Source organism: Ahaetulla prasina, chromosome 2 (assembly GCF_028640845.1).
Source record: "Ahaetulla prasina isolate Xishuangbanna chromosome 2, ASM2864084v1, whole genome shotgun sequence".
NCBI lineage: Eukaryota > Metazoa > Chordata > Lepidosauria > Squamata > Colubridae > Ahaetulla > Ahaetulla prasina.
The window spans coordinates 169,096,029-169,120,795 of NC_080540.1; the positions used below are offsets into that span (position 1 = coordinate 169,096,029).

At 43.0% G+C, this 24,767-nt stretch overlaps 1 protein-coding gene across 1 annotated transcript in view; it reads right to left on the minus strand.

Moving 5' to 3' along the window:
• Positions 1 to 3,361: 3,361 nt before the first annotated feature.
• The window catches only part of PPP1R1A (protein phosphatase 1 regulatory inhibitor subunit 1A), a 117,655-nt gene continuing 96,249 nt past the window's right edge, over positions 3,362 to 24,767 (minus strand). The window contains exons 4-7 of the mRNA XM_058167945.1: positions 18,955 to 19,063; positions 17,764 to 17,970; positions 7,749 to 7,875; positions 3,362 to 5,669 (exon numbers count right to left, since the gene is read on the minus strand). Coding sequence (XP_058023928.1) covers positions 5,666 to 5,669; positions 7,749 to 7,875; positions 17,764 to 17,970; positions 18,955 to 19,063 — 447 coding nt within the window. The 3' untranslated portion in view covers positions 3,362 to 5,665. The remainder of the gene's footprint in view (positions 5,670 to 7,748; positions 7,876 to 17,763; positions 17,971 to 18,954; positions 19,064 to 24,767) is intronic.

Here is a 24,767-nt window from a genome sequence, read left to right on the forward strand (position 1 = left end):
TTCTGTTTCTTGAAGTCAGATTCTTATTATAACACAGCTCCATATTCCAATGCAGAATTCCAAATTATGCGCATGTAAAAGCAACTTTAAAAAGAAGAAACAAATAAACAGCAAAATAAAATAAAATGAGGGGGAAAAAATCAAACAAGCATTTTGATTCCTGGTTTGTTTATCAGAAATTTCATAGAAAAGGGAGGTGGGGGTCAACTCTTTTTTTTTTAAAGCTCTTGTCAGTTCAATATTTTAGCTTTTATGTAAATACTCATGCAAGTTTGAACAGTTACACTCAGTTTCTAATTTTTGCTTAAAAATCTGCACAAGGATTCTCATTTATATACAGTTTCTCTTAGTGTTTTTAAAAATGTGCTTGAGCATAGAATTCGATTCAAACATTTAGGAATTTAGTGGGAAAGTATCTGAGTTGCCACAGGCATTTAATAATTTCATATAATTGTAGAGATTAAGAGAGACATTAGCCAGTTTTCTGGAGTAGATATATGCAGGTGAAAAGAGGGCTTATAATGCTAATTAATATGCTAATTTGGTGTGAAGCAGCAAAGTCAGGATCTTTAGGTCAATTGCTGAAATAAGATTCCATTTTTAATAATAAAAGTTGCCAATATTACGGTGATATTGTATGCTATGCAACGGGCTTTGAAAACAGAACTGCCAGGGCAATGCAGAACCAGCAGGGAATAAGCAATAAAGTAGTACGCTGAGCACAAAATTTGATATTGATAAAAGATGGAATTTTCTTTTTTTTTCCCTACCTTGCAAAGTGAACTGAGTGGAGAGTAAAGGATTTCAAAAATGTACGCAGGCATATAATGGGGAATAAATATTGAAAGGAATATGGCGACACTAGTGAGCATATCACCCAAGTACGGCATAGAACAATCCAATCAAACTTCATTTCTTTATGTGCTTACACCACACAAATAGCAGCTTGCCAGGCTAAACCTATATTACTATAGTTCTAATGAATATACCTTTAGAAATTCTAGGGAGTGGCTCTGCTAATTTCTTCTGTTTTCAATCCAGATCCAGACTCTCTTCTCTCCCTTTCTTGGAATGTGCTCCCTTTTTTCTGGGAAACTTATGCTTCATTGTAGTCCATCATGTTATTTCTCCCTTCATAGACACAATCCATCATGGCATGCTGTGCAAGCAGCCCAGTGTGTTTCTTATTGTGTGCCTGCTTACTCTCATGTAATCCTTCCTTCTCCAATCTTTCTTCTTTGAGAGAGAGAGGGAAATAAACACGTCAGGTACAGGAAAGATTACCTACAAAAATCATGTGTTTTTTTCTCCCCTTTCCTTGCAGAGTAGAGAGATTGAAGAGGAAGGGATTACAAGAGAGCAGGCAGGCATCCAATGCAAAATAACCGTTTGTGAAATATGCTCAGAGCTGCTAGCACCACAGCATTGGTTTCATTGTGTGTTCACCATTCTGTTCCTGCTTACTCTCTTGTAATCCTTTGCTCTGGAATGAATGTAAATAGAAACATTAAATCCCTTCTTGGAAATTCTTCGCTAATTCTTAAGGGAAGTTGCAGTGAAATTGTTAGGAGGCAAACAAAACATAAAGGTGTGAAACTAGTTGATCAGTTGCAGGCAGTAGTTGCACCGGCTATCCAGGCCCTGTACCAGATTGAACATTCTAAAAGGTGGGGAATGGAAATAAGAAAGTACAATTCTGGTGTCCTGATTTCCCACTTAGTGACAGCTTCGCTTAATGATAGAACACAGAATAACGGAGTGCTGAAATGGGAGTGCCGGAAACAGGAACAGCAGTTTCCTGGTGTGCATGCGCATGCTGGGAAGCTGAGCTTCCGGTTTCTGGCATGCACGCAGGTCACCTAGTCTTCCAGTTTCTGGTGCACACGTGCACGGAAAGACCAGCGGGCCGGCATGCATCAGAAACCAAAAGCTCCGCTTCCTGGTGTGCGCATACACACCAGGGAGTGCTCTTCTGGTTCCGGCACTCCCACACGTGCAAAGACCAGCTAGCCAGCGCGCGTGTGCGTGCTGTAACCCAGAAGAGCAATGGGCGACGGCTGGCATGCCTGGAGAGATGGCTCTGCATGCCGCTTCCAACACACATGCCACAGTTTCGCCATCACTGCCCTATAATGGCTGTCCAGTCTCTTTTTGATAACCTCCAGTGATGAAGCACTCACAACTTCCAGAGGTAAGCCATTCCAATTGTTCTTACATAGTGTTGCTGGTCTCAATCGTTGCTAAACGAGGATTACCTGTAATTTTTCCAAGAATGGATTACACATTTTTAATACCACCTCTACAAAGTTGCAAGGCTCTTTTGGATAAGACTGTGGGTATCCCTGACCCTCCAAGTTCCATCTGTCCCATTCATCGTCACCAGAGCTGTAAATTCAAAGCTCAGAAATACGTGAAGTGCAATTGTGATTACCCAGCTTTAAATCTTTCTTGAAGCCATTGGGTGAGATCGCCCTGCCTTATTTGAGGGTAAAGGCCTTGAAAAGAGAAAGTGAAGTCTTCTCATCCTCTTCCTGTTCCATGATCCAGAACAGTGGTCACCAACTGGTGGTCCACGAGGAAATGTTGGTGGTCCATAGAAAAATTATTTGCATTTCTTATATTGCACTAAATACTATTTATCTTTTTAAAAAATTCATGTTAGTGGTCTGCGGGATTTAAAATTATGAATTTAGTGGTCCCTGAAGTTTGAAAGGTTGGTGACCCCTGATCCAGAACACCACACCCAGCCCTGCCCTTATAGCTTTTTATAGCCGAATCCTATATATGTTTTTCAGGAAGCAACTGAAAATACACTGAATATGTAGTTTCCTCTTATAGGAAAGTATACACAGGATTACAGCCTGCCTCAGCTGAGCTTGTATAAGCAAATCGATAGGGAATGATAAACAACTTTTGAAATCATCCAGGAGACAGCTGCTACATGCACTTGTTAAGCTTCAAGATGGCAATAGGGAATTTTGTATTTCCAATAGTTGGATATAAAGTTGGGTGTATCACGAGCAGACAACTCTAGGCCGTGATCAATAGACAGATCCCTCAGATGGAGCTTTCAAATGCTTTTTGTTATATGTTTTTCAATTCTTGCAGCCCGAGTTTAGCGTGAGCTTCCTCTTAGAAGTTTGCGCTCTTTGTAAGGGATTTTCTGATCACAGAAGGATTTAACTTCCTTTGTAATCAGGGCAGAATCTGTAGCATCAATATTTGGGACCAAGGACCTGTCTTGTAAGTCAAGAGAAAAGGGTTATCAGCAGAATTCTCAGAATGATGCCGCATCCATGTGGGTTTAAACACTACACAAACCACATTGGCAAAGCCAGTGATTAAGGACTCACAAAGCAAGCAAAGATGACCCATTTAATAAAGAAGCAGGATTCACAGGTGGGGGAGTGAGGATGCAGAGTCCAGCACTGTAGTCCAGATACATAAAACCAATTCAGGGATACAGCAATGTAGGACTTCGGACACTCCCAAGCAGGCAGTTTGCTCTGAACTTTCACACGGTTCCTGATTGCAGCCACCTCATCATGTTGGGTGGGTGAGGTTACAATAATATAAGGAAAGCCCCCCTCCCCAAACGTCACTGACCAATATATGTAGTCTACTTCTCATCTAGGCTATGTTCAACTAGTTCCCTTATTAAGACATGGCAGCCTTGAATGTATTTCGTATTTGAATGGATTATGTAGCCCTTCGGATGCTGTCAAGCTACGATTTCTAGCAGCCTGGCCACCAGCAGGGGAAGAGAAGGCTGCAAACTGTAGTTCAACATCATTAAAAGGGCTGCTGGCTTTTCACTTTTAAAAGTTTAAAACACTGGTAATACATCTAAAACGAGAAGGGGAAAATGGGCAGCTATTGCAAACACACCTTATCGGTTTTTTTTTGGTTTTTTTTAAATTGTATCCCAGTACTCATGATCTTGCAATACTTGCATGGCAACTCTTGGAGGTTTTGCACATATGTGCAACAGAGGCCTGTAGGTGCGACAGCAGAAATGCTGGTTTGTTCTCGGAAGGCACTGCTGGGTGGTACTGTTGGTGTACCTCCACTAGAAGGGGAATGGAGAGGTGTCAGAAAGGACCAGAGCTGCCCAGTTTTCCTTACCTAATGAGGCAGGGTTCATCAGAATAGAACTGGAACCAAGAGATGGGCTTGAAGACAGCTAAAGGGGCCCTGCCCCACAACACCAGAAGAGAAAATTCTCTTATTCAGGTCCAGGTTGGTAACTGTGTGGCCCACCTGTGAGTCTACTGGGGCCGTGCAGAGCTTCCAAGGTGGGCTTGGCTCTTTTCGATGAAGGTTTTGCACCATGCATCCCGAAGCAAAGTGTCCCATCTCCAAATCCTTTGCTTCCCATCGCTTTGCTAACAGTTCCAGGAGTCCCAAGTGCATTCTGCCTGCATGACACGCACAGGCAGAAGCTCCCAGACTCTTCTACTCATCTTCCAGCTATTGGAGTGGCCAGATGAGGCTTTTGAGGTGAGGCACAAGTGCCATGACAAGAATCGCATTGTCTCTTCACCCGACTAGATGAAAAGTGTTGCTTTTGTGGTGTGAAGCACAGCTGCACACAGGCCTAGTGCATGCAGTCCATCTTGTTTATCACCCTAAATCTGCTGTATGCATTCTTGCTGCCTTGTGATGCATGCTCGGAGGGAGCTATAAGAGGCCCCAGCATACATAAAAGCTATGCTAGAGCAGAAAGCAATACAAGGTTCAGAAAACAACCGACAGCTATCAAAATATCATACAGTGTAGAAACAAGGCCTACAGAAACCTTCCTCGGACCAGATTTTTGGCCACATAGACTGCAAACCTGGGGAGATGAAATCTCAAGCAACTTTGGAGGGCGATAGCTTTGGACAGAAAAACTGGCCAAAGGAGTAAAATATTACAGAAAATTCTCCTAGTTCTATTCAACAGCAGAGGAGAGAAAAGATGAATTGGCATTTGAGCCATACTATATCATGTTGGCAAGGAGAAACTTCTAATGATTGTCTACGGAACAACACAAAGAGCGGCCCATCAGGAGGTAGAATTCCTGGTTCTTTTTTCACACATACACAGAGTGGGCCAGAGGCAGGGGAATGCACAGCAGGAAATTCAATCAAGGTCTCACCCTTGGAGTCTACAGGAGTCTACAGTAGTCCAGCTCTAGGCTTAAGCTCACCTTCCCATCTTGTCTGCCTTCATGTATGCTATTCATTACCTCCGTCCAGTGTGGCTCGGAGTGATAGGGGTCATAATCCAACCAGATAAAGAATTTCCTGAAGGCCTTTATCAGCCTCGCATCTGTTGCTTGGGAGATCTAGGCTGCCACTCGGGGCCAAATGCAGAGGCTTTTCCATCTCTGATCAAAATCTGCCTAGTGCTCTAGGCCAAATCCTTACTATTGTCTGGCCACAAAACTCAAAACGGTGAAAAAGTGTTGTTTTTTCCCACTTAAAAAAAAAATAAGATGGGACCATTACAAATATATGACCTAGCCATTGAAATCTTTAAAAAGAAACCACAATCATTTAAAAGGAAGGAAGGAAGGAAGGAAGGAAGGAAGGAAGGAAGGAAGGAAGGAAGGGCTGTGTGATATTCCTCAGGTATGCATGAGCTCTGTGTCCAGCTGTAACTCTGTGCCTCCAGCAGAGAATCACCTAAAGGAAAAGATAAAAAACGAGAGAGAGAGAGAGAGAGAAAAAAGTTAGAGACACACTCTTTGCAACAAAACCATGGAGATTTACTGAAAAGGGAGGGGGCATTTTCAGGATGCCACATTCCAAACCAAGCCACATTTGTAGATAAGACTTCTCCTTGTTCCTTGGGCTGACAAAAGGTATGAACAAAGTCTCCTTTGGCTTGTGTAAGCTGCATAGAATCTGTTCCCCCATTAGTAGAATGCGAAACAGAAAGCATGGATGGATGGACAGACAGATAGAAGAAGCTCCTACTGCTCCAACAAACAGATATGGGGAGGAAACTCTACTTCTGCCTGTGGCCTATCCTCTCCACTGACCCCCTCTCAATAGCCAACTGTACGTATATATTTAAAATCATCAATTGCTGCCTAGTGGGAGGAGCCGTTCCCCTTCCTCAGAGAGGAATCCACTGACTAGGTATACCCAGTAAGACAATGTCTCTCGTTCCTCATCCCCAAGAGATCAGAGGGTTGCCCTGAGTTTCAGGGACATCTTCGAGCCAGCTTTATTGCTGCTCCCAAGGATCTTGGGAGTGTTTTCCGAGATGTATGCGGCTTTAGGCTGGGTTATCAGGTTGGAAGGGCCAACCTGAAGGCCCAGGCCTCCTATGAAGCCTCCTTCTCTAAATCCTACCTCCATCTGAGAAATAATAAGCGACTTTCAGTTTGGATTAGGCTCAGCTCTGAGCGTAGCAGCACAATGTCATTTTTCTCTGGTTTGATTGCAGCTGAGCTAATCCAAGCGGAAAGGAGAATTGACTGCCATAATCATGGGTGGTTCCCCAAAGGAAAAGCATGCATCTTTTGCTGGCTGACACGCTCAGGATTTTGTTCTTTCCAAGTTTGCAGGTGTTGGTTTCCTGCACTGCATCCAAGCCCTGGTATCTGCGGTGCTAGCTGAGAAGTAACAAGCAGGAGATAATAATAATTACCACATTTTTCGGAGTATAAGATGCACCTTGGTTTTTGAGGGGGAAAAGAAGAAAAAAGCTGGTTTGCAGGTGGATTGGCCTCCTGGAATACGCCCAATCAGCTGTTCCTAGAGGTGAATTTTAGCAACAGGTTCCTTGGTTGTGAGCTCTGTGCCTTGCTTTTTTTTCTGCTTCTGAAACTCCGTTTCAGAAAAAACTTTTTTTCTGCCTCTGAAAGCCTCCAAAACAACTTCAGAAAAAAAAAAGCCTATGAAGCTCTGTTTGGAGGCTTCTTTTCTGAAGCTTCATTTCTGATGCTTTTTTTCAGCCCCTGAAACCGCCATTTGAGAAGCTGGGCGGGGCTACATTTGGAGTATAAGACACACCCAGATTTTTACCCTCTTTTTTTGGGGGGAAAAGTGCGTCTTATATTCCAGAAAATACGGTATTATCAAGAGCCAGGATTGTTTTGATTCAATTCACTGCCCACCGAGTCACAGTTTTGGAATTATTCAGTCGCTGGGACAGTTTTTGCAACTCGGCATCTGAAAACCTCTCAAGAACTTTTCTTGGTGAGGTTTCGCCTGATGATCTGACTCTTTTGTGCATGACTGACCATGGTGTTGTCACACTGGTGCTTGACCCACAGAAGCTTCAATGTGTTTTGTTTTTTAATTTAATGTGCTGGATGAATCAGGGAGGTTGGTCAGTGACTAAACCACAGTTAGTATTTAAGACAACACACCACAGTTCCAGACTGAACTTTGTTGGCTTATTATGTGGTACTTTGGCTTTATGTGATGTGTTTGTGAGAATGCCATTTCTTGTCTTATTCCTACTTGCTTCTTACTCAAGCCTCTGATCAGGGATACAAGTTAAGACTAACTGATTGATTATTGATTGATTATACGACTGTGTGCTCCTCCTAGTCAAAATCCATGGATTATCTCCATGATCAAGTCATGAGTTTGGGATGTCCTGTCCTCAAAATTTGGCCGGCCAACCTGCAATTATTTTGCTCACGTAGAAGAATCGCTTGTTCAACAAACCCAAGTACAGTTTGGCAAAATGTCTGAATGCAGTCCCACCCTCACCCATCTCCACCCCCGATACGTGGTTATACCTACTCCTTGGGCAGCCTGTCCTTCTCCACGGAGTTCTCCGGTGATATATGAATCCCTTGCTTTTCTGAGCACAGGTAAGACCTTGTTTTGTCAGAGCTCCCTGCACCGCACGCTTCTGTGACTCTTCCCTCTGTTCAAAACAAAACAAAACAAAATGCTCCAAATATATAAATACATACATACATATATATAAGATAAAGGTAAAGGTTCCCCTCGCACATACGTGTTAATCGTTCCCGACTCTAGGGGGTGGTGCTCATCTGCATTTCAAAGCCGAAGAACCAGCGCTGTCTGAAGACGTCTCCGTGGTCATGTGGCCGGCATGACTTAACGCCAAAGGCGCACGGAACGCTGTTACCTTCCCACCAAAGGTGGTCCCTATTTTTTCTACTTGCACTTTTTTTGTGCTTTCGAACTGCTAGGTTGGCAGAAGCTGGGATAAGTAACGGAAGCTCACCCCATTACACGGCAGCACTAGGGATTCGAACCGCTGAACTGCTGACCTTTCGAGCATCCTAGCCCCTGAGCCACCTCATCCCATATCTATCTATCTATTTATCTATCTATCTATCTATCTATCTATCTATCTATCTATCTATCTATCTATCTATCTATCTATCTACCCATCCATCCATCCATCCATCCATCCATTCATGGGGAGATCAGCAGAAAAGGGCAGGGGAGGATTTTTCTTTCATTCGTAGGGGATCGGGAGAAGGGGAGAAACTGGGAAATGACAATCTTGGTAGATAACACGAAAGGAAATAGAATTCAAAGGAAAAAAAAAAAACCAAGAAAGCTGTCAAGTTCCTGGGAAATCTCTCCAAAACTAGGTCACTGAGAAAAGAAATGCCAAATGAGATGCGCTGTTAATAAGCAGGCACTGGTGTATAACATCCTGGGTAGGTATGTATAGATGGGTTCCAGATGGCTTGTAGCTGTTGGAAGGGGATTGGGTAGACAGCAATTAAAACCCCGTCATTAGCGGACCATGACCATCCATCCCCATCCCTACAATTGATTGAGGAGGCAGCCCTTACAAGTAACTGGAAACAAACCAAACCAAATCAACCCACACCAGCTCCTGGATGCTCAGACTTTGGATGGGATGCACCCTCTTCGGTTACGTCAATGGGTGGAAGCAATTTCAGGTGAGAGCTCTTTTGTGATGCTGCCCACTGCCCCCCACTCCAAAAAAAAAAAAAAAAAAAGCAAGGAGAAGAATCTGGGAACACTCCAAGAGTGTAAATGCTAGCAAAACAAACCTGAAAAGCAACCCCCCCCGCCGCTAATTAAATCTACCGTGTAACATTATTTATTTAAAGTATCTAGATGCTGCCTTTCAGGATAAAGGTGGCTTACAAGAGATAACTAGGTCTGCATACATTAGCAAAATAATTGACTTCCCATACTCAGCAGGGAGGTCAGAGTCCCAAATAATTAAGTGTTACAGTTTTATTTTAGGGAGAAATGCTTCAGTGGGTAGAGCTTTCCAACTTTGAAAAAAAAGAGCAGAGAGTAAAATGGTTTAAAAGAAAAATTTAAATTAAGCATGGAAGGAGTCACTTTTTAGAATAGAGTTTTTGATATGAGCCATCTTTCTTTTTAGGTATGTATAATACTAGCATTATATTACTATACTACCAGGTTTCCCCGAAAATAAGACCGTCTTATATTTTTTTGAACTCCAAAATAAGCGCTTGGCCTTATTTTCTGGGAGGTCTTATTATTTTGAGGCGCATGAAGGAAACCAGAGGAAATAGCAGGGACTGGCTGCACATACATTTAAATATTTTCGGGGAGGGCTTATTATTAGGGGATGTCCTATTTTAGGGGAAACAGGGTAGTATAATACTAAATATTATAAATAAATAAATAATAAATAAATAAATATTATAAATAAATAATAAATAAATATTATACACTCATTCTGCCTATCAGCTGTAATATAAGGATTTCTCTGTTCCCTCCTAGTTTATCAAATCCTTGGATGGGGAAAGGAAACAGAAGGAAGAGTTGGGGGAGGATTTGAGGCTAAATGCCCTTTAAGTCAGGAGTCTCCAACCTTGGCAACTTTAAGCCTGGAGGACTTTAACTCCCAGAATTCCCCTGCTTTAAGTACACCTGCTTTGGGGCTGATTTTGCAATATTGCTGGCTGCAAATATCAGGGAGAGGGTTTTATGCTTTTATCAGGACTGCTGTGCCACAATAGCAACGATGCCAATCAGCTTGGGGAAAGAAAAGAAAAAACAACAACGTAAGACACGTTTCTGTAAGCAAGAAGATAAATGGCTGCAGCTTGTATTTTTATACATTAATAGTATCTGAGAAACAGATGACTTTCCTGTTTTCTGCCTCTCTTGCTCTTGGTGCCAATGCAACAGAAAATCTTGCTAAGAGCATGCAAGCTATAAAATTGCTTGCCTTCTGTTGTTTAATTAGCCATTTTCTTTGAAGTAGTTCTCCTTAAGTACTGCTGCAGATGTCTCCTTTCTCTGACAGTTCTCTGGGATCAACAGTGGGACCTGAAGAACAGGGGAGAGCTCCTCAGGATCTCTCATCAGCCCTGCCCATCAGCTGACTCTTCCACCCAACCCATCTTGCATCTATGCAAAAGGTTGTTGGAAGAGAGACACAGATACGGCAGCTACCTGCATGGAGGTTAGTCCCGCAAGATAATAATAATAATAATAATAATAATAATAATAATAATAATAATAATAATAATAATAATAATAATAATAATAATAATAATAATAATAATAATAATATTTTAATTTGTATACCACCCTTCTCCCGAAGGACTCAGGGAGGTGCACAGCCAAAATAAAATACAAAAAGAACAATACATATAATATTAAGAACAACCCCTTAAAAAACTTATTCAATTGGCCAAAAATTTAAAATACAATAACACCCTATAAAATTTACAAAAATTAAAACCCATACAAGCAAATTAAAATTTTTTAACATATCCTTGCATTCGTTCTCAAAAAGGGAAAGTCCACTTACGGAGGCTCCATATTAGTGGAACAAGTTTGAAGAAAAATTGCTTTGAGAAGGCCCATGCAGCTTGCTTTCTGTTTGTGAAAATTTGGGATAGGGGCTGTAGATGAAAGAACAATGTATGAAGTTTGGAGTTCTGGATAAAGAACAGTGCACTGATCTGGAAATATGGAAGAAGTAATGGATCTAGACCTAGAAGCTATGGAAGACGCAATGGAACTAGACGCAATGGAACTTTAAAATGAGAGAAAAAAACAAGGAAAGTGGTGGTAGACGAGGTGCAACTATTGAGGTATCTGCAGTAAACCTCTATACCAGGGATCAGCAACCTGCGGCTCTGAAGCCGCATGTGGCTCTTTCATCCCTTTACTGTGGCTCCCTGTTGCCAGTCGGCTCCACAATTGATAGAGCTCTCGGTTAGGACAGGTAGAGGAAATAGGACACCGCTCTAGGAAGAGACTCTATGGTGGGGGAATTTGACTTCCTTCCGGTCAGCAGAGGAGAAAGAACGCCATGTTAAAAGGAGACTCTATGGTGGGGGAACCGGACTTCCAGAATTTAACGGGGCTTCCAGTTAGGGCCTTTGTGGCTCTTTGAGTGTTTAAGGTTGCCAACACCTGTTCCATACATATTTCCTTGAGTTACTCGGGAAGCAACTGCATAAGGCACAAATGCTAGTGTTTTTATTTTTAAGTGAATGGTAACATCTCTGAACCAGGGATGGGTTGCTACCGGTTTGCCCTGGTTCGGGCGAACTGATAGCAGTGGTGGGACGCTCCACCCACCCACCCAGACGTCATAAAAAACGCTCTGCGCATTTGCAGAACCTTCTGGGCCCACGCAGAAGCGCTGGGCACTCCCAATAGTGAACCGGTAGTGCTGGGATTTGAAATCTACTACTGCTCTGAACCTCTTTCATGCTATTGCAAGACAGCCATGTGCTAATTTATTTTTGTGTTTCCTTTTACTGTATGCAGCTAATAGTTTCTGACCCAGATTGTGTTCTGCAGAGCCAGCCTGATTTTTTTTCCCGTGCCTCGAGCAAATCAACATTTTACACTCTTATGTCTCCTAGCCTAAATGCAGAATACTGTCACATTAAATTATAGGACTCAGCACGATTACTTGTTTCTTATTTGCATTTCTGACTTTGTAATTGAACATGTACAGTCTTTTAAAATCTAGATTAAATCTTTCTGCCGCATTTTTTGGCAACCATCATTCATATCAATCCACATGGCAGTCGGGGGGAGGGGGGTGGGATCCATCTTTCCTACCACTCCTTAAACTCTCTTCATTACATTTGCAATTCAGCCATCCAGAATCTGTTGAGTACTAAATTAAAATGTTCCGTCTAAGCCTTTGACGACAGCCAGTTTAGTGTAGTGGTTAAGGTACCAGTCTAGAAACCGAAAGGCTGTGAATTCTAGCCCTGCCTTAGACATGAAGCCAGCTGGCTAACCTTGGGCCAGTCACTCTCTCTCAGCCCTGGAAAGCAGGCAAAGGCAAACAATGTTTGAAAAAACTTGTGAAGAAAACTGCAGAGGCACTGACCAGCAGTCGAGACTAATTCAAAGGGACAAAAAAATAATAATCAAAAAAAGCTTTTGATTTACCTGGAGGTGCAGAAGCAAGATGCATAGACTAGAGGAAAAACGCATTTGCCGCAGTATATCCAGCAACCTATCCACCCATCTACTCATCCACTGGAATGACATTAGCGCAATCTGGTGTGATCAAAGTACTGGATGGATCCAGGCTCAAATCCCTACTTAGCCATGAATCCCACTTAATGACTTGGGAACAGTCTCTCAATCCTCTTTAGCTAACCCATCTCACAGGGTCATTTGTGACAATACAACTGAACGGGAAGGAAGTACGATGTATATTTCCTGGAGAAAAAGGAGAACATAAATGCAAGACCTAATCCCAGTGATGGCTAACCTTTTTGCCATCGCTTGCCAAAAGTGGGGGGGGAGCACATGGGGGGGTGTTGCACGTGTGCGTGCCCACATCCGTAATGCAATGTCCCCGTGTGCGCCCTGCCCCCCACTGCATGCGTGCACGACCCCCCCGCTCCCCCCGCGCATGTGTGCGCAACCCCCCCAGGGCCCATTTTGGGCCTAGTAGGCCTCCCTGAAGCCTCCTTGAACCAAAATGGGCCGGGGGGGCGCACTGCATCCCCTGCTCCCCCCCCATGCATGCATGCGCATTTCCCGCATGTACCCTACCCCTGTGCCAGAGACTAGAAAATCAGCTGGCTAGTGGGAGATGCGCATGCATGCACGGAGGAACTGAGCTGGGGGACAGCTCGCGTGCCCGCAGAGAGGGCTCCGCGTACCACCTGTGGCATGTGTGCCATAGGTTCGCCATCACGGCCCTAATCCATGAATGAAAACAAACCAAATAAGAACGTTGCTTGCATATGCTCTCCTTCACTCGTGCACACACCAACTCTTCAATGCTGAAAGTCCATTTAATCATTTCAAAGAGTCAAATGATCACACACCAATCAATGCTTTTGCTTGAATAGGTGTTTCTATATTTGAACTGCGGGTGGCTGAAAGAAATACAATGGCACCTGATTACATCCTGTGAAATGCACGAAAAATATTGAGTGTCCACGAACTGCTGACTTTCTGCCAATAGCGTGCTTTCTCCAAAGATGTGGGTCTCTTAAAAGATAGGTGAATAACTGGGGCCCAGCCACCCCTAAGTTACTGATGCACCAGAAAGTTACTTAGACTACTTCTATGACTGGATAAGCCCAGACTGTACTCTTTCAGTGATTTTTTATTTATTTATTTGCATTTACATCCCGCCCTTCTCCGAAGACTCAGGGCGGCTTACAGTGTGTCAAGCAATAGTCTTCATCCATTTGTATATTATATACAAAGTCAACTTATTGCCCCCAACAATCTGGGTCCTCATTTTACCTACCTTATAAAGGATGGAAGGCTGAGTCAACCTTGGGCCTGGTGGGGCTTGAACCTGCATTAATTGCAAGCAGCTGTTGTTAATAACAGACTGTCTTACCAGTCTGAGCCACAGAGGCCCTTGACGATTGATATTTCTCCCTGAACTGCAACTTCCTTCCCCTTCGAAAGCTCAAAAGGACGTGCTGCCCTGGTGGCTCAGTGGTTAAAATATAGTATTGCAGGCAAAGTCTGCCCACAGCCTGGAGTTTGATCCTGATGGGGCTCCAAGTTGACTTAAGCCTTCTATTCTTCCAAGGTCGATAAAAAGAGGACCCCAATTGTTGGGGACAATATGAAAGTAATGCTTGCATTATACAGCACCCAAAGAGTGCTGTAAAGCCCTCTGGGGAAGTATATAAACGTAAATGCTATTGGTATACTATTGCTATTTCTGCTGTGATCGTTTGATGCTCATTATCCAGGGGCACCACACTGTAGAGCCATCTCGTGCTGTGCGAATTTGGTAAGGGATTTCAGGCTGATTAAAAAAGAACATTCTTAATGTATTATTTATGGGGATAGCAACGGATCAAAATCCTCCCTTCCTGGTTGCAAACAATGCAAGACACCTGGGGCAAGGGATGAGCTTAGAATGGCTTAATTTTACTCTCAAATACAGGTAGTCCTTGACTTATGGCCACAATCGAGCCCAACATTTCTGTTGTTGACATTTGTTAAGTGCGTTTGGTCCATTTTATGACCTTTCTTGCCACAGTTATTAAGTGAATCACTGCCGTTGTTAAACTAGTAACCCGGTTGTTAAGAGAATCTGGCTTCCCCATTGACTTTGCTTGTCGGAAGGTCACCGAAAAAGGAGATCACGTGACCTGGGGACACAGCAACGGTCATAAAGTCTGAACCAGTTTGCCCAGGTGTCTGAATTTTGAAAAAATGATCACGGGGATGCTGCAACGGTCATCACCGTGAAAAACGGTCATACGCCACCCTTTTCAGTGCCGTTGTAACTTTGAACGGTCACTAAATGAAGTGTTGTAAGTCAAGGACTACCTGTAGTTGAGTATGGCCAAAACCAACTTGGCTGTTACATGAGTCTTTGGCCACTAGAGGCCACTGTTTTCCTGATTCTATTAAGCATATAATCCAGGGGGCTTTGGTATAGATAAGAGTATGTGCTTGTGCCACCTGCACAGCTGATCAAAGGGATCTGCAGCATGGCTGTTTTAACATGCATCTGGATGAAACACTGGCTTATATCGGTGGTGGAGAAATTGCGGCTCTCCCAGGCTGCAGAGCTACAATGCGCAGCAGCAGCCCGCCTGGCCATGAAGCCGGACGTTCCAAATTGGAACCCATTTTATGGTAGCATCAGTGGTGAAATCCAAATTTTTAAGCTACCAGTTCTGTGGGTGTGGCTTGGTGGGCATCATGTGGCAGGTATGGCAGGAGAAAGATACTGCAAAATCCTCATTCCCACCGACCTCCAGGGGAAGAATACTGCAAAATCCCCCTTCCCTCTCCACTCCTGGGGAAGGATATTGCAAAAATCTCCATTCACACCCCACTCTGGGGCCAACCAGAGGTGGTATTTTCCAATTCTCCAAACTACTCCAAATTTCTGCTACCGGTTCTCCAGAACCTGCTGGATTTTCACCCCAGGTAGCATTGTGTCAATATGCAGAGCCAAGGTCACGTTCCTTGAATGACTGAGTTGAATTCTACAGGCAGGAAAGGCCTATTTCTCTTGGGGGGAGGGAGGATAAAGTACACATAATAATTTAGGTCACCACTGGAAACTGAAGAAATCTGAGCACTGTGACCTCCTAGAATGAGTTTTGGACAGATCAATTATTTTCTGGGCCTGCGCTAACTTGCCATGCATATATTAATGGATCTAGTGCATCCTGCCTTGGATTGGCGATTTTTAAAAATCTGCATAAAATCTCTATTTAGATACCCAGATATGCACCATAGACAAGTACAGACACGTACAAGTGCATTTAAAAAAATCTATCCAAACGCAGCATACGTTATTTCCTTTGAAACAGGTACAGCTTTGAAGAGCATTTTCTCCTTTGAGCCAAAATGGGCAGGGCAATATTCAAAGAAGAATGGGCTTGGTCTAATGTGTGTGTCAGTCTGGGCGGCATGGATCAGGGCATGAAATTGGCCCAGATCAAATCCTGCTCTGCATTCTTATTATCCCACTGGTGTTGCTAAGTCCTTTTTTTTAGTACTTCTCTCGATCGTGGTCCTTCATTCCTGAAGGGAAAAAAATAAATCAAAGCCTAAACTTGGGACCCTGATCAGTGGTGAAATTTAAAATTTGTTACTACCGGTTCTGTGGGTGTGGCTTGGTGTGTGTGTGGGGTAATGTGACAGGGTGGGCATGGCTAACTTTTGTTTTTACTTTTAAAAGCATTTTTTCTACAACCTCTTCAGCTGAAATGCTTTTAGAAGGCTCTGACAATCCCAGCTGGGTTGCCTGAACGTCAGAGGCTTTTGTTCTCTTTTAAAAGCATTTTTTTGCCTTTAAAAGAAAAAAAAAGCCTCTAACAATCAGGCAACTCAGCTGGGATCGTCAGAGCCTTTTAAAAGCATTTTTTTAAAAACCTCTTCAGCTGAACAGGTTGTAGAAAAAATGTTTTTAAAAGGCTCCGATGATCCAAGCTGAACCGCGCGATCATCAGAGGTTTTTTTTTACTTTTAAAAGTATTTTTTTTCAATGAAAAAATGCTTTTAAAAGTAAAAAAAAACCCACTCTGATGATCGCGTGGCTCAGCTGGGCATGGGGGGGGGGCAGGATTTTTGCTACTGGTTCTCCGAACTACCCTCCGCCATTGCTACCTGAACTGGGAGCATTTCACCCTTGACCTTGACCCTTCCTCCCAGACCTGGTGGCTTGGAAGGGCCTTTGGTAACTATAATATTAGGACATGAATGAAAAGAGCATGCACTGGGTAAACAAAGCAAACAAACAACAAATATGTGTGTGTGTGTGTGTGTGTGTGTGCGCACACACACACACACACACACATATATTCCAAAAGCAGTATGGCTCAGGGACTGTTTCATTACCCTGTTTCCCTGAAAATAAGACCCAACTGGAAAATAAGCCCTAGCATGATTTTTTTCCCAGAATGCTCGTAATATAAGCCCTAGTCCAAAAATAAGCCCCAGTTAAGATCGTCAGCAGACAAAGGTGTTTAGTACCGTATTTCCCCCAAAATAAGACCTAACTGGAAAATAAGTCATAATGCGTGTTTTGGAGCAAAAATTACTGTATTTTTCGGAGTATAAGATGCATCGGAGTATAAGATGCACCTTAGTTTTTGGGGAGGAAAATAAGAAAAAAGCTGATTGGCAGGTGGATTGGCCTCCCGAAATACCCCCAATCAGCTGTTCCCAGAGGTGAATTTTAGCAACAGGTTCCTTGGTTTCGAGCTTTGTGCCTTGCTTTTTTTTTTTTTTTTTGCTTTTTTTTCTGCCTCTGAAAGCCTCCAAAACAGAGCTTCAGAAAAAAAAAGCCTCTGAAGCTTTGTTTGGGAGCTTCTTTTCTGAAGCTCTATTTGGGGGCTTCTTTTCTGAAGCTCTGTTTGGGGCTATTTTTCTGAAGCTTCTTTCAGACTCTGAAACCAGAAGCTAGGTGGGGCTACATTCGGAATATAAGATGCACCCAGATTTTCACCCTCTTTTTTGGGGGGAAAAGGTGCGTCTTATACTCAAAAAAATACGGTAATATAAAACCCAGTCTTATTTTGACGAAAATATAGTAAATATTTTCCTGTTCCATGGAAAATGAACTTCCCTCATGAAAGAAGAATGATTTTAAAGGAGTTCTTTTTTCTAGATTTTGGTAGAGGTGGAAAATCTGTGGCTCTCAAATGTTGGCACACAGGCCGGGCCTGTTGGAAACTGTGATTCAATAACATCTTGAGAGCTTCAGGTTCCTTACTAGGCTTGGACTATCTCCTTTGAAGAAAGCACATATCTGGTCAGGTTGGGGTCAAGACTTGAAGCAGTCTAGACAGGCTTCCTAGCCTAGCTTGCCCTACATTGATAGGATCATACTCACGTTCTTCAAGACCAGAGTGTGGTTTTTTCTGGGATTCCAGCTGGGCGTGGGCTTGGGCCAAAGGGCAGCTTTCGGGACTGTGGGTCGGTTCTATGTTGGCATGAGGGCAGCAGCTTGGACTGTGTGACTCCTGTACTTCAGCGCTGTCTTCTTCCTCTTCATCTCCCTGCTGCTTGCAAAGATGGTGTTCGACCATCAGCTGGAGCTCTGAAAAGCAGAGACGGGCAGAATTCATGTAAACTGGTGATCTCAGGATGACTTGATTCTTAATGGAAATGTTTCCTTTTTTAAAGTCTCTGCTGAAAACAGCCAATTGTTCTCGTGCATTAAGGAACGTATCCAGCGGTGGGATTCAGTCAGTTCGCACCACTTCGGGAGAACCGGTTGTTAACTTTGTGAGCAGTTTGGCAAACTAGTTGTTGGAAGAAATCATTGGGGCAGAGAACCGGTTGTTAAATTACTTGAATCCCACCACTGAACGTATCTATTGTTTAATCTCACCCAGTTTAAGTGGCCTGCAGTTTTAACAGAATAACAGAGTTGGAAGGGGCCTTAAGGGTCTCCCCTGCTCAAAACAGGAAACCCTACACTGTTTCAGACAAATGGTTGTTCAATCTCTTCTTAAAAGCCTCCAGAGTTGGAGCATTCACAACTTCTGGAGGCAAACAATTCCACTATTGATTAATTGTTCTCACTGTCAGGAAATTTCTCCTTAGTTCTAGGTTATGTCTCCCCTTGATTAGTTTCCATCCATTGCTTCTTGTTCTACTTTCGGATGCTTGGGAGAATTGGTTGACTCTCTCTTCTTTTGTGGCAGTCCCTTAGATATTGGAATTTGTGAACTTCAGCTTCCCAAATGCCTTTGATGGATAGAGTATGGGAAATTGGGCCACACTTATGGTAAACATGTTCCCAAAGATAGCTATTCACCGCTGATTTGGAAACCATTGTAGGTGGAATGCATCATTAAGAAAAGGATTATTTTATTGTAAGAGAATCTTTGCTCCTCTACACACTCCTACTACCTAGGCTTCGGACTAATAATACAATATTCCTAATAGGCATTCACTGGTTGACCTTGAAACTTGAATGCCAATGATAACTCTTGTATCTGTGTCCTGGATTGTGAAATTTCCGCTTTTCTTGAATCCACATGTTTTAATTTAGAAACTTTGGACAGGTTTTTAATACTGATCTCTGCACTCCTCTGCAGTGGCTGCTGCAGTCCCACCCCAGCCTGACAACTGCATCCTGCATTATATGAGGCACTGCAACGCTTCAAAGGCGAAGCAGGAGAAGGCTGGTAATTGGAGAGAATGCAGAGGACCAATACAAAGAGATAAACTGCTTTAATGCAAAATTAATGAAAAATGATCTTGGCAGGGATTAGGCAGGATATGTCAAAAGTTACAGGGAGGTGGGTGGGGGAGGGGGAGAGGGAACAGAGCGGGGTAGGAGGAGAAAAGACCTTACAAAACCACAGAAATACTAAAGGAACCTTAGCACTGACTGACAAGTTCTGAATACCGCAAGCTAATGGGGGAATACATTATATACAAGGTAGTGTAGGAATTTAGCACCCACCCCCCTCCTAGAAGAATGAAATATTCTAGGAAATATTTTAAAAAGCAGAATATTATACCTTCCTGGATGAGAAATGGAGAAACATATTTTAAAGACAAAGGAGCTCCCTGCAACTTCCTGACTCCCCCCCCACCTTTGTCAATGGGCCATTAAAAGCCTCAGCTAAGCTCACTCATTCTCCCCACCTTTGTCAATGGGCAATTAAGGCTTCAACCAAGCTCACTCAATCCCCCCATGATTTGCAACACAATACAACTGAAACTCACCACATGGCAAGGCTCAAGCAAGCTTGAGAGACAGCCAGCAAGGCTAGCTAAGACTCCCACCCCCTGGGAGTCTGACAACCAATCAGGATACTCTTCCTGTGCCCCAGAAAGGTCAAAGCTCAGAAAAAGCATAAAACCAGGAGCACACAGGATCTCAGCCCCTTTTCTGTTCAGGAACTCAAGCCATGTGATCCTGACCACCATTAAACCATCTTTCCAAGCAGCCTCCATGTTTCCAGTGTCTTTGTCCCCACTTGGAACTGAACCCAGATGGATATTTCTTCCAACAATTGGCGACCCAGATGGGACTCCAAGCTAACCTAACCAATGGACCTGGCCCAGGTAAGCCTCCCTTGCTAGCAGCAGACCCATTGAGTCTGTGGGTAAGTTTTCCTGGACCTTGGCCATTTGGAACTAGGTTTTAAAGGGGTTTTGAGTGTTGAGCTCAAAGACTGCTTGGAAAGAAGGTGAGTACCTCTAAATTTTAATTTTAAGCATGGAAAAGCATGGGAAATATGTGTATGCCTGCATGTGTGTGAATGAGAGAGCCCTGCTCCCAATCACAGCTGGATCTTGCATCCTCTGTGCATTTCCTAACCGCAGAAAGACCAAAAGTCTGGAGAGCATGGGGGTTTTGCCAGAGCACAGGACCTTCTGTTAGGGAAGGAAGAAGTGTGTGTGTGGGATTCCACCTGAGGAAACAGTCTGATTCCACCTCTTTGAGCAACCTCTAGCCGCACCTCTGCCTACTGCTAGCTCCACCGAGCCGTGACCGGTAGGATAGAGAAAGCAAGGGGGGGAAGCCAAACGTGGAACTTTGTGTTTATTGGGAATGGAAGCCGAGCGAGAGGAAAGTAAGTGTGAATGAAGCAATTAAGAGAGTAAAAAAGGAGAAAAAAAAGGAAGCAGGAAATCTGCTTGGGGCCCTGGATGCCCGGAGGCTGCCAGTACTGCCTGGTATGCTAAAAAGGAAGCAGGAAGCAGTGTTGAAGAGGTGCTCGTACCTACTGGCAGGGCAGTAGGTCCTCTGGGATCACCTTTTTTTTGATCCAAACTGGAAGCTCCCTTAACAGGAAGGTGCCCATACTTCGACAGAAGGGAGTCGAAGTCCTTCCCAGAACTTTTTTTTCTGAAAATTGTAGGAGGATCCACCCGGCTAGGCCAAAGTGAAAAATAAAACCTCACATCGGAGAGGGAAACATGGGAAGCAGTAGCTCGAGGGTGGAGGGAAATCCCCTGGAAAACCTGCTGGGGGCCTGGAGTGCCCGGAGGCTGCCAGTTTTACCTGGTATGCGGAAAAAGAAATTGAGGAAATTGTGTAATAAAGATGAGAATAGGAAACAAATTTGGCTAAATAAAGGTACTTAAAAGAAAAGGGAAATATATAAATAGGAATGTTTGGGTTTTTGTTTGTTTGTTTGTTTGTCTCTTTCTCTTTCTTCTATGGAACCACGTGGTCTGTCTGTTAAGATTTGTGCCTTCCCTAATTTAACTGAGATTTATGGCGGGAATGATCAGTGTGTGTGTAAATCTCAGAGTTTTGTTTTCCTCTCTGTCCTCCTTGTTTTTATGTGTGTATGTCTGTCTTTGTGGGCCCTTGAAGTAATTGTAACTGTAAAATGTATCTGATCTCTAGAGACAAGAATTTTAAATTGTTAGGGAAAAACAAAAGGTTGAAGCAATAAAATAGGGAAAAGAGAGAGAGAGAAAGAAAGAAAGCCTTTGCCCTGTTTTGTCACCAACAAAATAGGGTACAGAACTTTTCATTTCTGCTTTTTCTCCTCCTCTTTATCTTAAAGTAACAACTCAAGTTTATAAGGAAACATTTTAAGTTCACTTACAAGATAAGTTTATGAGGAAACGTTTTAAGTTCACTTACAAGAGAAAAAAATTCAGTCTTGCATTTACTGTGTATTTAAATGATTTTACCTGTTCATCCTCTTCCTGAAGTATGTGAAGTTTTTCTTTCTCATCAGTTGTGTCTCCATTTTGTTGAAACTGCATTACCTTTTAGTAACTGCAATATTGATGTGTTGTTTCTTTTCAAACTCTGCCTGCAAGATATCTACCCCCCTTTAATCCTGTTACAATGCCTTTCCTGAGAAGATTACCCACAAAAGTGGGAGGAGATCCTGTTCTAATGTCTTTCAGCCCTGAAAAGATGACTCTGCAACTGTGGAAGCAGAGCACATGGTTCCAGATGCTGCCCCAGAGGAGACCTTCCATTTGTTGGAGCCAGGAATTGAGTTTGAATCCAGCCCCACTGAAAGTCATCACAGCAACCAGATTGGAGCAGACCTTTCCAAACCTGACTGACCAACAAGCATGCCACCCAAAAGACATGAAAAAAAGGACCCTGAGTTGTACAAGTAAAGACTAAAAGACTCTTTTCAATTCCCAGAAGACAACTGGAAAGACTATGGGGGAGGGTGGAAATTCATTGTAATGTTTTCTGTCTTGTCTCATTTATATTGTAATCAGTCTAAAGTACTCATGTAAGGATTGTATTTGAGTGGCTACCACAGCAAGTTCTGAATACTGTCTAATGGTAGGGAAATTTGTCCAGCATGTTTGTATTGTTTGTATTGCCTGAATTGTAAAAGTAGCTGCATACACAGGCACACACAGAGAGACACACCATTCAGAATTAGACTGAAACTATTCCCTTCACTTACCTCCACACAAGACTTCCCTAGGTTGATTTTGCTCTGTGGCACTAAAAGCCCAAGGAGTCAGATCTCCTGCTAATTCCATGGGGAGGGCATCCCCTCAGGCAATTCCTCTTGAAGAGATAGCAGAAAAGTGATATCCAAAACCCAAGCCCTGACTATGACTCACAAATGATGCTGCCCAGTTGCCCAGTAAAGCAAGATATGTTGCACTGGTGGTCTCATGAGTAGAAGTCCCAGGGCTCATTGTGTAATTTATTTTGTTAAGAAAGGAAAAAGCCTGGATTGCACACTGATTAACCTCAATTTGGACTAAAAAAAATCTTGGATGCACTAAAGTAAGAGCTAGGGCAGGTTCGGTAACCAACCCTTGGAAATGGGCAGCCTGTAATTTAAAGGAAAACCATGGCTGTGAAAATTTTGGGATGTGTGCTTGCTTGACCTGACTGGAAGCTCACAGAAAGTGATATCTAACAGCTGAAATTAATTGGCATAGAAAATTGGATACTGTAAAATTCTTACCAGAACTTTTCCCCTGGCTGCTAGACCTTCATGGTTGAAAGCTTTTGGGAGCCACTGAAGGAATCTTTTTTTCTGTTGTCTCTATCAATGGCTTCCTTTGCATCAGGAAAATTAAAAGCACCCACTGATTTGATCAATTTTAATTTTTGCCAAGAGCATGTTTCAAAACTCACGTTTTGAAAAAAAAAAAAAGTAGGGATTGTAGGAATTTAGCACCCACCCCTCCTAGAAGAATGAAATATTCTAGGAAATATTTTAAAAGCAGAATATTATACCTTCCTGGATGAGAAATGGAGAAACATGTTTTAAAGACAAAGCAGCTTCCTGACTCCCCCCACCTTTGTCAATGGGTCAGAGACAGAAACTCACTCCCCCCACCTTTGTCAATGGGACCATCATCTGCAACACAATAGGACCCACCTAGCAACAGACACTCCCCACATGACACCTGGGAAGATTACATCAGCCAGCAAGCCTAGCTAAGACCCCCACCCCCTGGGAGTCTGACAACTAATCAGGATACTCTTCCTGTGCCCCAGGAAGTTCAAAGCTCAGAGAAAGCATAAAGCCAGGGAGCGCACAGGATCTCATCCCTTTTCTGTTCAGGAACTCAAGCCATGTGATCCTGACCACCATTAAACCATCTTTCCAAGCAGTCTCCATGTTTCCAGTGTCTTTTTCCCCACTTGGAACTGAACCCAGATGGATATTTCTTCCAACAGTATATATATCTTCTAGCCATGTGGTGCATCTAGCTCTTGCTACTTACAGAATGAAACAAGAATGAATGAAAAAAAAGTCCTCGAAGATCTGAAGTTCCAGCTTCTTCTTTGTGATGGGCACATAATCTGGTGATTACCATTTTCTTGGCTCATGCCTTTGGGTTGACAAGCTAGAACCAGCCCAAGCCTCTTTGCCTGTATTCCCTTTTTTTTCAAGTTTATGATCTGCAGAGGTCTATAATTCTTCCCATTCCCATGGAACAATGGGGAAAAAACACAGGGTAAAGAGCATCAGGTTTTTGTCTAGTTTGTCCTCTTGTCCCTTCAGAATCAGACATGCAGATCATCTCAGAAATACAATTGAGGCTACAAATCAGGGTTGGGAAAATCTAGACAACCACAGGGGGGCAGCAAAGGGCTAGATTTCCTGTACTACTTTGCTGCCAGCTGGCGTTCATTGGGAGACTTTAAGTAGCCGTAAAATTAATTCCATCTTTTTCCATTATTAAAGCTTATTAATTAAAGCAATGACAATAAAACTCATTCCAGTCCAATGAAGCCTTTGTGGGTGGCACTCACACTTTGTTCTTCCTGGCATTCTGAAATTTTGTCTTTTACTTTTAGTTCTTGGTAAACATTTTTTCATAGGAAGCGTGTACATTCATACATGAAATGTATTCCCCTATCATCATCCTGGATGGCTTTCATGTATCACAGTATTATTCTGTTAAATGCATAAATCAACTCCATTGTTCAAGTCTGAAAACAGCAGGAATATATACCTTCAGAAGCGGGTTGGGGATCCGGTCTTCATCGATTTCTAGGGTGAAAAAGTAGGGACAAAGAAGGAAAAGACAGAAGTTAAAGGCATGGTAAAATAAACACACAAATTAGAATTCTAGGCTATTTTTGCAATAGAAATATCTTTTCACTGTCTCCCTGAATTTTATTTATTTCATCTTTATTATTACTACAAATAGCTCAAGGCGGTGAATATATCCTCCTGTTTTTCCCCACCACAAAAACCATGAGAGGTGAGTTTAGCTGAAAGAGGGAGGTCACCCAGAGCTGGCTTTCACAGCTAAGGCAGGACTAGAACTCACAATTTTTTGGTTTCTAACCTGAGGTGCAATGCACTTGTTGTTACATATAGTACAGAATAGACAGAGGCTGTTCCCACATGTGACTGAAGGAGTGCGTGAGAGGGCTAGCTCCAATTTCTGCACTTCTCCTTTGTGCTT